The sequence below is a fragment of the Mus caroli genome, chromosome 12, assembly GCF_900094665.2.
Source record: "Mus caroli chromosome 12, CAROLI_EIJ_v1.1, whole genome shotgun sequence".
In the NCBI taxonomy this organism is placed as follows: Eukaryota; Metazoa; Chordata; class Mammalia; order Rodentia; family Muridae; genus Mus; species Mus caroli.
The window spans coordinates 100,201,529-100,215,748 of NC_034581.1; the positions used below are offsets into that span (position 1 = coordinate 100,201,529).

The 14,220-nt window shown below is 47.1% G+C and overlaps 1 protein-coding gene across 2 annotated transcripts in view; it reads left to right on the forward strand.

Moving 5' to 3' along the window:
• The window catches only part of Ak7 (adenylate kinase 7), a 77,033-nt gene that overhangs the window by 33,161 nt on the left and 29,652 nt on the right, over positions 1 to 14,220 (forward strand). For both annotated transcript variants that reach the window (XM_021179123.1, XM_021179124.1), the window contains exons 8-12: positions 2,045 to 2,135; positions 4,415 to 4,492; positions 5,682 to 5,831; positions 8,449 to 8,577; positions 9,591 to 9,720. In XM_021179123.1, coding sequence (XP_021034782.1) covers positions 2,045 to 2,135; positions 4,415 to 4,492; positions 5,682 to 5,831; positions 8,449 to 8,577; positions 9,591 to 9,720 — 578 coding nt within the window. The remainder of the gene's footprint in view (positions 1 to 2,044; positions 2,136 to 4,414; positions 4,493 to 5,681; positions 5,832 to 8,448; positions 8,578 to 9,590; positions 9,721 to 14,220) is intronic.

The window sequence follows — 14,220 nt, forward strand, 5'->3', positions numbered from 1 at the left end:
GGCACTCACTTCGTAGACCAGGCTGGCCTTGAACTCAGAAATCCACCTGCCTCTGCCTCCCGAGTGCTGGGATTAAAGGCATGCGCCACCACGCCCGGCTCAGCCAATCTTTTAACATTCTTCAAACCAAATACTCCACACACAAGTCCTTTATATCTTTGTGATTACAAGAAAAATACTCCAGGGCAAGCAGGCCTTAGATGTTAACAGTTACACAGAGGAGGAGAAGAGGGTGGGGGAGGGGATCCATACACCTGATTTCCACTAGTCCTTAACATCCTATTTAATTTTTTTTAAGATTTATTTATTTATTATATTAGAGATGGTTGTGAGCCACCGTGTGGTTGCTGGGATTTGAACTCAGGACCTTTGGAAGAACAGTCAGTGCTCTTAACCACTGAGCCTTCTCTCCGGCCCAACATCTTACTTATCAAGATCCATTATAGGGTGATTTCTTTATGTATATGAGTACACTGTAGCTGTCTTCAGACACACCAGAAGAGGGCATCAGATCTCATTAGAGATGGTTGTAAGCCACCATGTGGTTGCTGGGATTTGAACTCAGGACCTTTGGAAGAACAGTCAGTGCTCTTAACCACTGAGCCTTCTCTCCGGCCCAACATCTTACTTATCAAGATCCATTATAGGGTGATTTCTTTATGTATATGAGTACACTGTAGCTGTCTTCAGACACGCCAGAAGAAGGCATCGGATCCCATTACAGATGGTTGTGAACCACCATGTGGTTGTTGGCGATTGAACTCAGGACCAGTGAGTGCTCTTAATCACTGAGCCATCTCCAGCCCCTGCAGGGTGATTTCTTTTCCTCTTCTTTTGTGGGGCCCTTTCCCCTTGCAGTTACACCTTCTTTCATCCTGCAGATTATTTTGAAGACTGAATCATTTACCAGAGGAATGAGAACTGATGGCTACAATCCTCTACGATGTTGACATGAAATAGATGGGAAATGAACACTTATTGCTGCTTTTCTCATTTCCAGGGCCGGGGGGGGTCGAGCCCAGGTCCAGGCACAGGCTGGACATTCACTCTACCGGGAGCCAAATGAAGTTTTAGATGTGCACATTTTAATTTCATTTTACTGAAGAAGAACCTAAGACTCCCGTAGAACTAACAGGCCACTGTGGTGGACTTCCAGCCCCTATCTTTTCTACAACTACAAGGATCTGCCTCAAACCATAATGTCTCTCATCATCAGATGGGGACAGTCACAGCAGCTGTCCGACAAGAGTGTTGAACTCATTGTTAGTCATTGAGGCAGGTCACCTCTGCATGACTTCCTTAAGACAGTTGCCAAAATCTAGAGTCTGCATCTCACTTTGCAAATCACTGACCCCAAGCACAGTTGTGAGATTCAAGTGAGCCATGGGGTGGACAAGCCTTCTTGATGTGAAGCCTGGGTCAGGTCCTCTTCCTGGAGTTGAGAAATATATATACTTAGAAACCAGGTTGCATCTGACCAAGTGGTTCTGTAACAATAGTTACCGAGGACACTGAGGCAGGAGGATCAAAAAGTTCAGGGCCTGCCTGAGCAAGGATAAAGCTAGCCTGGTCAATTGAGTGAGATCCTGTCTCAAAATAAGTAAGTAGACAAAAAGAGAGAACTGGGGGTGTGGTGGTCAGCGGTAGCATGCCTGCCTAGCATGCAAGGCCTTGAGCTCAAGGGATAGGTCAGAATAATGATAACAGTGATTGCAACAACAATAATATGATAAAAAGTGAAACAAAGAAACAGAAAAATAAGTCACAAAGAAAATAGGTTTGGGACACAAATGTTTCTGTCTTCAGACCTGGCTGTCTTTGCCAGGAGTTCTTCAGTCTGGGACATGTCACCTAGCCTTTTCATCCCCCTACCCCCTTCATCTGTATACTACAGATAGTAGCCCCTACCCTTTCTTGGTGGACCATGAGACCCCCTTATCAAAGTACCACCAAGCACCTCCCTGGTCCGGGGACAGGAGGGGGGGCGAGGTCTGTTTATCTCACTGTCTCTTCCTGTCTGATTAATGTGCCCCTTGCTCTACAGAGTGATCCAGAACATCATAGACCACGTGCCCAAGCTTCACTACCTGGTGGCTGTGGATGAGGCTGTGCACACCTTGGAAGACCTCGTCAAGGTCTGTGTCCTCACACCCTGACGGGCTTAGCTTGAGTAGCTGTACACTCTGGATGCTAGTTACTGACTTCCTATGCTAGCAAGGGCTTGGGAACACATAAAATAAAATGGCCTTAAGCCTCAAATTAACTGGCTGTGGACTGCAGCCTGAGCCATGGGAAGTTATTCCCCCAAAGACCTTTGTCTAATATGCATCTGTAAGAAAGCAAGAAAGGCCGCCATTGGATCCACAGGGAGGGAACGGAGGTCATCACCGAAGGTATGCCGGAGTCTGTGACACTTGGCCTGCAGAACTGATAGAGAGGGCCATTCAACCCACAGGCACTTCTAGGCTCTCTAGACAGGGGTCAGTGACCAAGCCAGCTCAGCGTGTCCACAGGTTCTCCAGGGCAGGAGCAAGGATTAAAAAGAACAAGACAATCAGACAACAACTGGATCCCAGCCAGTTCTAAGGCTGAGGGGGGCTTATTTTTTCCTAATTCTACTTTTATAACATTTTAATTACATGCAAGTAAGAGGTCAGTTATAGGTCAAGGAACAAGCAAGACAATAAACTTTTTACCTTATCACTGTTGTTGCAGTCCTTGGATCAGTGTTTCTAAGAACTTATCAGGATGATCAGGATATCTGAACCTACTTCCCTGCCCTAGCCCAAAGTCAAATTCTTGCCTGAAGCCTACTTCTTTGTTCTATTCCCAAATCAGATTCCTGCCTGAGCTTACTTCCATGTCCTGGCCCAATGCCAAATTCTTGCCAAGTGACCCCCCCACCTCCCAGCTCTCCACAGGTCAGGCAACCTCAGATTGTTCAACCAGCCCATGGCCCAGCTGGCCCAGCTGCCTGCTGTGGCCCCCTCTGGCCCTCACTTGGCTCCTTGGAGCTTAACTTTAAGATTCAATTCCAGGATCTTCCTCTGTAGCCTTCCTCCCTCTCTCTCTCTCTCTCCTCTCAGATCAGACATCTCCAAACACTCTTTAAATCTTTATTACATTCATTTAGTGTGCACTGTGCACACCAGGCCTCACTGCACACCTTGAGGTCAGAGGACAACTTTTCAGAGTTGGCTTTCTTCTTCCACCACGTGGATCCCAGGGATTCGACGCAGGTTCCCAGGGCTTGGCAAGGAGTCCACTCACCCACCCAAAGCTGTGTCTCTCCTCCATGTACCTTTGTCTGTATGGATTACTGTAACAGAATGTACAAAGTTGGAAGGTCAGGAAACATGGGCATGTGGCACTCATGTTTGGGGGTGGTGGTGGTGGGGGGGTAGGGTACAAAGTCCAAGGTCAAGCATTGGCAGATCTGGTGGCTGCTGAAGGCCTCACAGATGGCACATTTCTTCGTGCACCTCACATGGGAGAGAGACCGGGGACTCTCCCAGGATCCTGTGATGAGGGCACTGCCCTTCTTTACAGGGATTCCACTGTCACTGTCATGATCTATCTGCCTCTGCCTCTGCCTCCTCCATCAGACACTTCTATCTCAGGGGTTAAAATTTCAATGTGTGAATAGGGAAGAGGAGGGCACAAATACTCGGAATGCCTAAAGATAAAATTACTGGCAAGTTTGCTGATAGAACTATTCGGCTTTTATTCTTAATTCGTGAGTTCAGGCAATAATAGCCCCCACTGAGCTATGGTAAAATAGTAGGAATTGAAGTTGGCACCCCCCCCACTCCCCAACATACAAATCCATTCCCCAACCCATACACAAAAACAATAATAATAAAAAAAAACACTGTAGGGGTAGTGTCAGGTCTTTCCTGGTTACATCTTTTTTCCATCTAAGGGTTAAAACAGAAGGAATTTGCAGTTTTCAGGAGAGAGAGAAAAACGATCTACTATGGAGTCTGTCCCTTGGTGGGAAGCATCCTTCCATTTCACTTGCTTATATGACCCTTAGCCTGAGGGACTCCATTTTGTTTTGCTCTGGTCTGGTGGAGCTCAGGGCAGGAGCACAGTCTAAAAAACAACAGGTTCTCCACATGTGTCTAACAGAGAGCTGCATGGACTCTGTTTGTCCGGCCGGAAGCATCCCACAGGGCAGTGATCCATGCACATGACTGTGTCCTTCCTGGACCTCCATGGTCCCTGAGGGCAGAGACCAAGCCTTGCTCATCTCTGCTCCTGGGTGTTTTCAGAACACGTGAGGGTATGATAAGTGTACTGTTTTGAAAATGTCTCATAACTTGCCTGCTTGGTCACGTTCACATTCACTTGAGTCTTGTGTCAAACCTTGTAAGTGAACCAAATAGTACCTCTCTGTTTCTCCCCCTAACAGTGCATCAGCAAAAATACCGGCCCTGGAAAGATCCAGAAGGTGCCCAAAGAAAATGCTTTCCTGACAAAGGACTTGACAGTCAGTATAAGGAAAAAACATTGTTTTCAAGAACTGTTTCCCTGAATAATATTAAAGGGGCATAATGGGATGGGGGTGGGTAGGCTGTGGGTTAGAGAATTTTTTCCTCTATACTTATTAAAGAGGATCAACCATGAGATTGCATTATTTTTTAAAAAGTAGATGCTAGCTGGTGTAGTAGTGACTGTTTGTAACCCCCACACCCTAGGTAGTGGCAGAAGGATCAGCAGTTCAAAGGTATATCATTAGCCAGCCTGGGCTATGTAAGACCCTGTCTCACAAACAAACAAAATAAAGACAAAATGTATACAGTAAATAATAAAAATTTAAATTTAGTTTAAAGGGCTAGGGCCAGGCTTGATGGACGTATAGCTACTAGGGAGGCAGAAGCAGAAGGATCTGACTCCATGGCCAGCCCAGGCTACAGGAGTGAGCTCCAGGCTAGCCTGGCAACTAAGTGAAACCCTTCATCAAAATAAAAAAGGCTGGGGAGTGAGCTCAGTGGAGTGAGCTAGCCTGGGCAAGGCATTGACCAGGATCCAGCACCACACAACAGAAGGAAAGTCTCAGAAGGCTAAGGATGGAGCGGAGTATGAAGCGCTTACTAAGCATATCCAAGGCTCTGGATTCCCTTGCCAGCACTGGTGGCGGGGTGGTGGCAAGCGTAGGCATGGTGGTATGTACCTGTGATCCTAGCACCTGGGGATGGGAGCCAGACTTGTCAAGAGTCGGAGCTACAAAGTGACTTCAAGGCTAACCTGGGCTACGTGAGTCTGAGTCTTAGAAAGGAAAGGAGAAACGAATGTGTGGAGAGGGAAGGGGAGGACTGAAAAGAGTTGTAGCTTGCAGTCCAGTGCCTTCGTACTCTCGAGCTGTTAGACTAAAGGAAAAACGGGAGCTGCTCGCTCCAGAGAACAGATTTGAAGAGCCTTTAAAAATATCTCAGGGCCGGGGCTGTAGCCAATCAGTAAAGGGAATAGGCGAAGCCCAGGCTCCCATCTCCAGGACGCGCTGGACGGTGCTGAGGTTGCTGACGCAGGAATAAATAGCAGGTGCTCTGTAGACACTTAGTGCCCGGCTGATCGACTTCCCTCCTCAGCGCACAGACACAGCTTTCCTTAGCAACTGTAGCGATTTTGTCCGAGATGACGGTCAGATGATAACACGACACTCTCCCCCTTGCCCTCAGCAAGAGTACCTCGACCACCTGCTGGTCAACCTGAGGATGGAAGCCCTGTTTGTGAAGGAGAACTTTAACATCCGCTGGGTCGCCCAAACAGGCTTCGTGGAGAACATCAACAACATCCTCAAAGAGTACAAGCAAAGCCGGGGATTACTGGTAACCACCATAGCTTACGGTTTCCCCCCGCTTTGGATGTAAAGTCTGTGGAACTCACTGCTGGCGTCTCCGTACCAGCGGGAGGGTTTCCACGTTAGAACGTCTAAGCACACGGTTCACGTTTGCCTTGTTTCTCCGGTCTTATAATTGGCACATGTATCGCATTAAAACTTGTAAGCCCAATGTAAGAACAATTAAGGAGTGAGCATCGATCATAACAAACTGGTCAGTATGGACAAAGGGATAGACTACTATTTCTGGTTTTAGTCCTGGATAAGGCCAACCCGGCCCAGGAAGCAGGATTCACTCTTGGTCTATGGACAGACCAGGCAGACCAACCCACCTACTCAGTTGACAGCTGGGTTTCATGCTGGTGACTTCAGCAAACCCATCTTGGGATCCAGCATGGCCCTGTCCCGCCTCCACCACTGCCTGGCCTCTTGGTACTCACCTATCACCCCTCACCAGACAGGAACAGTAACTCCAGGCACTCAGATCCACTTCAGTGTTCATGCTTATCAAGGGTGTCCAAGGCAACCAACTGATGACTGGGAAGTTCTGGGTGAAACAATGTGTTCTTTAGGCTTACAGACACAGCCAGTGGAAATTCTTTCCATCACTGGGGCTCTAAAATACAACTTGCAAAATGCTAGGCCATAGTTTCTCGCAACTTGTTGGAAGAAATGATTGTTTGTTATTGATATTTTATATTTCTGTTAGATGAAAGTATTTGCTAACTGCTTATGGATGCCATAGCACCTTTAGCATTCAGGCAAGCCTGCCTGCCTTCTTCCTCCTGCCCCCTCTTCTTTATTTTTTTATTTATTTGGTTTTTTGAGACAGGGTTTCTCTGTATAGCCCTGGTTGTCCTGGAGCTCACTTTGTAGACCAGGCTGGCCTCGAACTCAGAAATCTGCTTGCCTCTGCCTCCTGAGTGCTGGGATTAAAGGCGTGCGCCACCACACCTGACCCCTTTATTTTGTTTTAAAGACAGGATCTTGTGCTGTAGCCCAGGTAGTCTTGAACTCTCTAACCTCCTCAAACAGGAAAAAGTGTTTGTTTGTTTGTTTGTTTGTTTGGCTGGCTGGTTCTTGGTTTTGGTTTTTGGAGACAGGGTTTCTCTGTATAACAAGCCCTAGCTGTCCTGGATTTGCTTTGTAGACCAGACTGGACTTGAATTTATAGAGATCTGCCTCCTGAGTGCTGGGATTAAAGACATGTCCCAGCACAAAAGTAGTGGTTTTAACAAAATGATCAAAAGGGAGAAAGAAGCAAGATGTTCACAAGTTCAAGGCCAGCCTGGACTACGAAGGGAGCACTTGTCTGGAATAAATGAGAAATAGAAAGATACATAGATCTTTTTTTTTTTTTTTTTTAAGAATCAAAATAAATTAAACTACTGAAGACCAAGTTCAGTCCAGAGATATCTAAGTTACAATGTAGGATGCCATGCCCTGAACCATAAATTCTTGTCTTCTTAAGAATGGTCCAGGACAAATGAAACTGGTGGCATGAAAACCTTGAATACCTGTAGGTGTTCCTGGGCACATGGGTGTTTTCTCTCTTTTCTCTATCATTCTTCATTGTTTGTTTGATTTTTAGACAGTCTTACATGACACACCCTGGCTTGTTTCTCTCTGGTTTGTTGGGCCTGGCCTTGACCTTGTGATCCCCCTGCCTCCATGATCTAGTCCTGGGACTACTAGCTAGCATGTACCACCACGCCCAACATCCTGAGCATGGCTTGAGTTCCATATTCTCCACTGGCCCAAGTCAGAACACTGATGCTATTAAATTCTTTTTTTTTTTTTTTTACTTTTTTTAAAGATTTATTTATTTATTATATGTAAGTACACTGTAGCTGTCTTCAGACACTCCAGACTCGAGGGAGTCAGATCTTGTTACGGATGGTTGTGAGCCACCATGTGGTTGCTGGGATTTGAACTCCTGACCTTCGGAAGAGCAGTCGGGTGCTCTTACCCACTGAGCCATCTCACCAGCCCGCTATTAAATTCTTAAGGAGTGAATGACTCTAAGCTACCTTGATAGGGGGCAGGCATCTTCAGGATGATGGGGTAGCAATCACAGTAGCAGGGTGTCTTAGTTTGGGTTTCTATTGTTGTAAAGAGACGCCATGGCCATAACAACTCAGAAAGGCAAAAATGTAATTGTGGCTGGCTTACAGTTTTAGAGGTTTAGTCCATTATTGTCATAATAGGAAACATGGATGTATGTTGGCAGACATGGTGCTGAAGAAGGAGCTGAGAACTCTACATATGGGTCTGAAAGTAGAAGGAGACTGTGACATACTGGCCAGACTGACCTTTGCAAGATCTCAAAGCCCGCCCCCCAGAGACAAACTTCCTCCAACAAGGTCACACCTATTCCAACAAGGCCACAGCTCCTAATAGTACACCTCCCTATGGCCAAGCCTTCACACACGTGAGCCTATGGGGGCCATACTGTGCAAACTACCACAGATAGAATAGTCAGGGGTCTTGGCTGAGTTGCTGAAGTCAGACTAAAGGGTCCAGAGACCTGGAAAAGAACACAGTCCTGAAATGATACTCCTTCTATCTCCTAAGCCCTAAGAGACATATTGTCCGTTCTCTTTCAGCCAATCAAGATCTGCATCCTTGGTCCTCCTGCTGTGGGAAAATCCAGCATCTCTGAAGAGCTGGCCAAGTACTACAAACTGCATCACATCAAGATGAAGGATGTGATTGCTGAAGCCATAGCCAAACTGGTAACGGGCTCAGATACTCTGTTGGGGTTCTGCCTCCAGCCTATCCCAAGTGCATCTCATCTTCTCCCTGTGGGCTGGAACATTTTTAGTTTTGTTTAGTTTTAAAACTTATTGTATTTTTCTCAGTCTAGTATCAGACTATTTATTATCTTTTAAAAGCGGTAAGACCAAGATTTGCTCCTATAAGTAACCACGAAAGGTCATTAAAGGGGCCCTAGGGATGGAACCCAGGGCTTTGTTCATGCTAAGCATGTGATGTACCACATGGCTACACCTCGGTTTAAATTTCGAGTTTTATCCAAATGTGTTCCCTTCAAGTAAAGTACAAACTGGGTGCTGCCCAGCACTTGGGAGGCAGAGGCAGGCGGATTTCTGAGTTCGAGGCCAGCCTGGTCTACAGAGTGAGTTCCAGGACAGCCAGAACTATACAGAGAAATCCTGTCTCCAAAAGAAGAAAGAAAGAAAGAAAGAAAGAAAGAAAGAAAGAAAGAAGATAAAATAAATCTAAAAAAAAAAAAAAAAAAAGCCAGGCAGTGGTGGCCCATGCCTTTAATCCCAGCACTTGGGAGGCAGAGGCAAGCAGATTTCTGAGTTTGAAGCCAGCCTGGTCTACAGAGTGAGTTCCAGGACAGCCAGAACTATACAGAGAAATCCTGTCTCCAAAAGAAGAAAGAAAGAAAGAAAGAAAGAAAGAAAGAAAGAAAGAAAGAAAGAAAGAAAGAAAGAAAGAAAGAAAGAAAGAAAGAAAGAATCGGTGCCTTGGATAGTAATTAGTAACTCCTAGGTGGTTGTGGAGTTAGCACAGAATATAGCACCGCTCTCCTAAGTAGAGTTAAGGAAAGCCTTAAGGCCCCCTATCCATCTTGGGAGATGCACACATCCCGCAGATTCGTGCATGACATCGGTGACCTGATAACTCCCAACCTAGGCTTTTCCCAGGCTCAAGAGCCAGATGACTAAGCGGTACCCCGAGTGCCAGGCATAGTCAGCCTGATTACTCTCGTGGCATACAGGAGGCGATTGTTGCACCCAAGGAGTCAGTGGAAGGAGAAGAGGAAGGCGAAGAGGAGGAGGAGGAAGAGAACGTGGATGACGCCCAGGAGCTCCTTGACGGCATCAAGGAAAGCATGGAGCAGAACGCAGGTGACGCCCAGAGAGCTGGTGGGGTGAGAGCCAAGCCAGGCGGCCCAGAGCCAGAGCCAGGCTGGCGGGAGCGGCTTTAGCTTCCGCTCTGGTTCTAAAATGCCCGTCTGCAGGCTGGAAAGATAGCTCAGTGGTCAAGAGCTTCGGCTTGCTTTCCCAGAGGACACCAGTGTGGTTCCCAGCACCCACACACCCGTGTGACAACCTTTAACTCCAGGGGATCCAAAAACTTCTGGACTGCACAGGGACTGCCCTGGTGCATGCAAATGTACATGGGCACACACACACACACACACACACACACAACCTTTTGTTAAAGCATCCTGCGTGGTAGAAAATATAATAACAACAAAATAGATAATCCATTAGCTCATTTCCCAGAAAAATAATTTGGTGACTGTCTGATAATTTCCTAATTTGAAAACTAAATCAGAAGTTGGCAGTGTGGAGCTGTGACAGAGCAGTTTCTTTGTGTTCTCAGGGCCGTCACTGTGAATCGCAGCATCACCAGTACACGATCTCACTTTAACACAGAGATTCTCACACCGTACACAAACCAAGCTGCATACAGTCAATGTTTGGGACTCCCACCTGGTCAGGCTCTCCAGTGGCTCTCTTGTTTCCTTCTTCCTTACCCTGCTCTTGTCAGCGGCTATTTCTTACGCCCCGGGGTCTACGTGGGCACTAGGTCACAAGGACACAGCTTCCTCAGATGGCAGAAACCACTGGAAGCTTGCTGCTCTTTTGGGTGTGGCGCATATCCTGTGGCTTAGACACTGACTGTCTTCCTTGGCCCTCTTAGGCAGTGGCTCTCAACCTTCCCAATGCTGCCACCCTTTAATGCAGCGCCTCATGTTGTGATGATCCCCACCTATACAATTATCTTTGTTGCTACTTCGGGACTGTAATTTCACTACTGTGATGAATCATACTGTAAACATCCGACACGCAGGATATTTGTCATGTGACCCCTGTCATTTAACCCCTAAAGGGATCACAGTCCACAGGTCGAGAACTTCTGCCTTAGAGATTTCTTCTGCAATACCACGCCTCTGGCACCAAGATGGGACTCTTCCCAGCTAACCATCTCACAGTGGTTGGGAATGTAATTCCAGGTCCTAACGAAACAAGAGTCCCCAACAGACACCCAGCCTTAGGGGTTCCCACACAGTAAGATCCCACACCACCTGCTCCCGTGGTAACAGCAACCGTGAAAAGACAGGAAAGGGTTTGTGTCACAGTGGCCCTTTAGGGGCAGATAGAAAGTGAACAGTTCGTCTTCTAGCTACTAACATGACTTTATTATAGCAAGGGAAGACCTGAGCAGGGTGAGGGGTATGCATGGTCAAGCACTCTTCATCCCCATATGACCCTGCAGATCGTCCAGATTCAGGTTCCTTAGGACAAAATGGAGAAATCTTTGTCTCCAGAGAGACAAGCCCGTTCCCATGAAAAGGTGATTTGGGCTTCGGGGCGATCTATGAGGTCTGTCTGTGAAGTGCTGCTGTTTCCAAATCCAAAGTGACTGCAGGCTCAGGACGACCACTGTTATCATTGTGTCCTCAGCCTAGAAGGTGGGTGACCTGTGGTGGGTATTGGCCTGGCAGTTTTTAGAGGATTTCCTTGAGCTGTTTAACGTGCCTGTCTGCAGAGCTCACTGGGAGTCTGACCCAAAGTACAGAGGACAGATGAGCAGTGACCGCGGAGATGCCTGCCCTCCAGTCTGCTTTTAGTTACCTCGTGGGCCCAAGAGAGAAGTCAGTGGTTTTTAAGTAAAAACATTTTCTCAAGTAACTGCTAGCCCAGCTGTGGCCCTAACTACAAAACACCCTGGTCACCTGTGTAATACCCCACACAGGGGACATGCCACTGCCCAGGCATCTTTGATTGGCTTGTAGAGAATAAACTCTGGTCCCAGCCCTTGAGTATCTAGTTACATCCCCTTACCTTTTAAGACCTTTGGTCCTCCTAGCCTCTCTCTCTAGTCCAGGTTACCTCTTTCCCCTCTTATCACAAGCTAACCTAGCCTTGTTTCTGCCTTGCTATGCCCATGAGGAAATGAAGTTTAAATACATATAGATTTACCCAAGGGGAATGGGGCCAACACACACACACACACACACACACACATGGCTAATATTTGAAGATACAGTGAGGCCTCTGCCTTGCCCACAAGACCTTATTTGGAACCATAGTCTGTGCTTAGAATCTAAACCAACCCTGGCTTCCCCCATAGCCCTTGCTCTCTCTCACCTTGGGGAGGGGAGGGAAATCCCTCAAGATAAGGCATTCCAGGGGACAAAGGAACTATGGAAAGAATCTGCTGAATGGAATGTTTATAGACAGTAGGGACATTATGGCTAGGTTTTAGGCTGGGCTTTAGGAGCCCAAACAGGGCACAGTGAACTGTGCAGGCTCTAGAGAAAGGGCCTGGACATCCCATACTCAACCTACAGAATGAGACAGACTTTGTCTTTATATTGCTTTGGTTTTGGTGCTTTGAGATAGGGTCTCCTTGTGGAGCCTAGTCTGGCCTCAAACTCATTACTCTTCTGCCATGACCTCTCTTAGTTGGCACCCCAACGCATACTCCCCACTTCCTACAAAATTAGAGGTGTTTATCTGGTCTTCAGTTACTCTAGGAAGATCTTCAATTTCTCAAGTCTGCTGATGAGTTTTAATGGTCAACTTGGCACAACCTAGAATCACCTAGGATGAGAGTCCTAGTTAGGGATTCCCCAGTTCAAGTTGGACTGTGGGTATGTCTGTGGGAGATTGTCTTGATTGTTAATTAACACGTGACAACTAGGCCCACCCTGGGTGGCGTCATCCCTTAGGCAAGGGGCTTGGACTGTGTAAGCATGGAGGAGCTAAGCATGCATGCATTCATCTCCCTCTGATCCTAACTGTGGATGACGTGTCTGGCTTTTCAGTTCTTGCCGCCTTCATTTCCCTGTGTGGATGAACCATAAACCTGTAACTGAAGCCCAAATAACCATCTTCCCCTACCGTGCTTTTGTCATGATATTTTAAACACAGCAACAGAAACGAAACTAGGACGACATCAAGTCTGTCCGTAAATCCCCCCTGTCTGTGTTTACTTGAACTGAGAACATGAACCTTGAGTGTGTTTGAACAAAACAGGACCTTTGTACCCTCTGCGGGGACAGGTGTCCAGCACACCCGGGGAGCTCACTCTCGCCTCACCCTCACGTGACCCTCTCAGTTCCAAGCTCTCCAGCAGCATCGGTGTCCCATCCCCACAGGGAGGTCCCCCACAGTCCTGGTCAAGGCTCCCACCCGCATCTGTCCTTCAGCCATAATGCTTCAGCTATGAGTTCTCTGTGCTCACTCGGATCACCTACGTCAGCAGAGTCGAGAGTGGCTGGTGGGGTTTGTCTGGGAGTTTTATACTAAGAATGGACCAATCTTCAGGCTCCTTTCCACTTTGCATCTTCCCCCAGCACAGGATACTGGAGAGTCTTGGCTTGGCAGCTACTTTTAAATCCTATTTTAGAGATTTTGAGTGTGGGTTAATAGCAACATATTAATTATTCTTAATATTGGAAAAGGTAGAGTAAAAGTTAGAGAGAAGAAAAGCAAGGTCGTGGTTTAAAAGCTGTGACAAGTGGGGCTTCATTTAAAAGTAGACAAGTCCAGCTCTTATGGAAAGCACTGTGGGAATTCCTGAGGTAGTAAAGCATAGATGGGCAGGTGGGGAAACTGAAGGAGAATCATGAGTTCCAGGGCAGCCTGGGGTTAATAGAGAGACCCTGTCTAAAACCATAAAAGGGGCTGGGGAGATGCCTCAGTTGATAAAACTTACTGCTGCCAAACCCAAGGACCTGAGCTCAGATGCCTGGCCCACATCTGTAGCCCTAACACTGGGAGGGTGGGGGGCTGGTGACAGGTGGATCCCTAGAGGTGACTGGCCAGCCCGCCACCCACATTAGGGACCTCCAGGTTCAGTGAGAGTCCCTGTTTCAAAATCTAAGGTGGAAAGTAGAGGGTGATGGTGCATGCCTCTAATCTTACAATCTGCGGGCAGGGGCAAGTGGATCTCTGAGTTTGAGGACAGCCAGGTCTACATAGTGAGGTTTAGGATAGCCAGGGCTATGTAGAGAGACCCTGTCTCAAGAAAATAAAAACCAGGCGGAGGGGATGGAGCAATGGCTCTGCAGATAAAAACGCCTGCCATTGTTGTAGAGGACCTGGGTCTGAACCCCAGCACTCACATGGTGACTCACAACCATCCATCACTCTAGTTCCAGGAGATACAATACCCTCTTCTGACCTTCTCAGGCACTAAGCATGTATTTGGTGCATAGACATACATGTGAGTAAAGCACTCATAACAAATAGAATAAATAAATCTAAAAGTTTTTTTTTTGTTTTGTTTTTTTGTTTGTTTTTCGAGACAGGGTTTCTCTGTGTAGCCTTGGCTGTCCTGGAACTCACTTTGTAGACCAGGCTGGCCTCGAACTCAGAAATCCGCCTGCC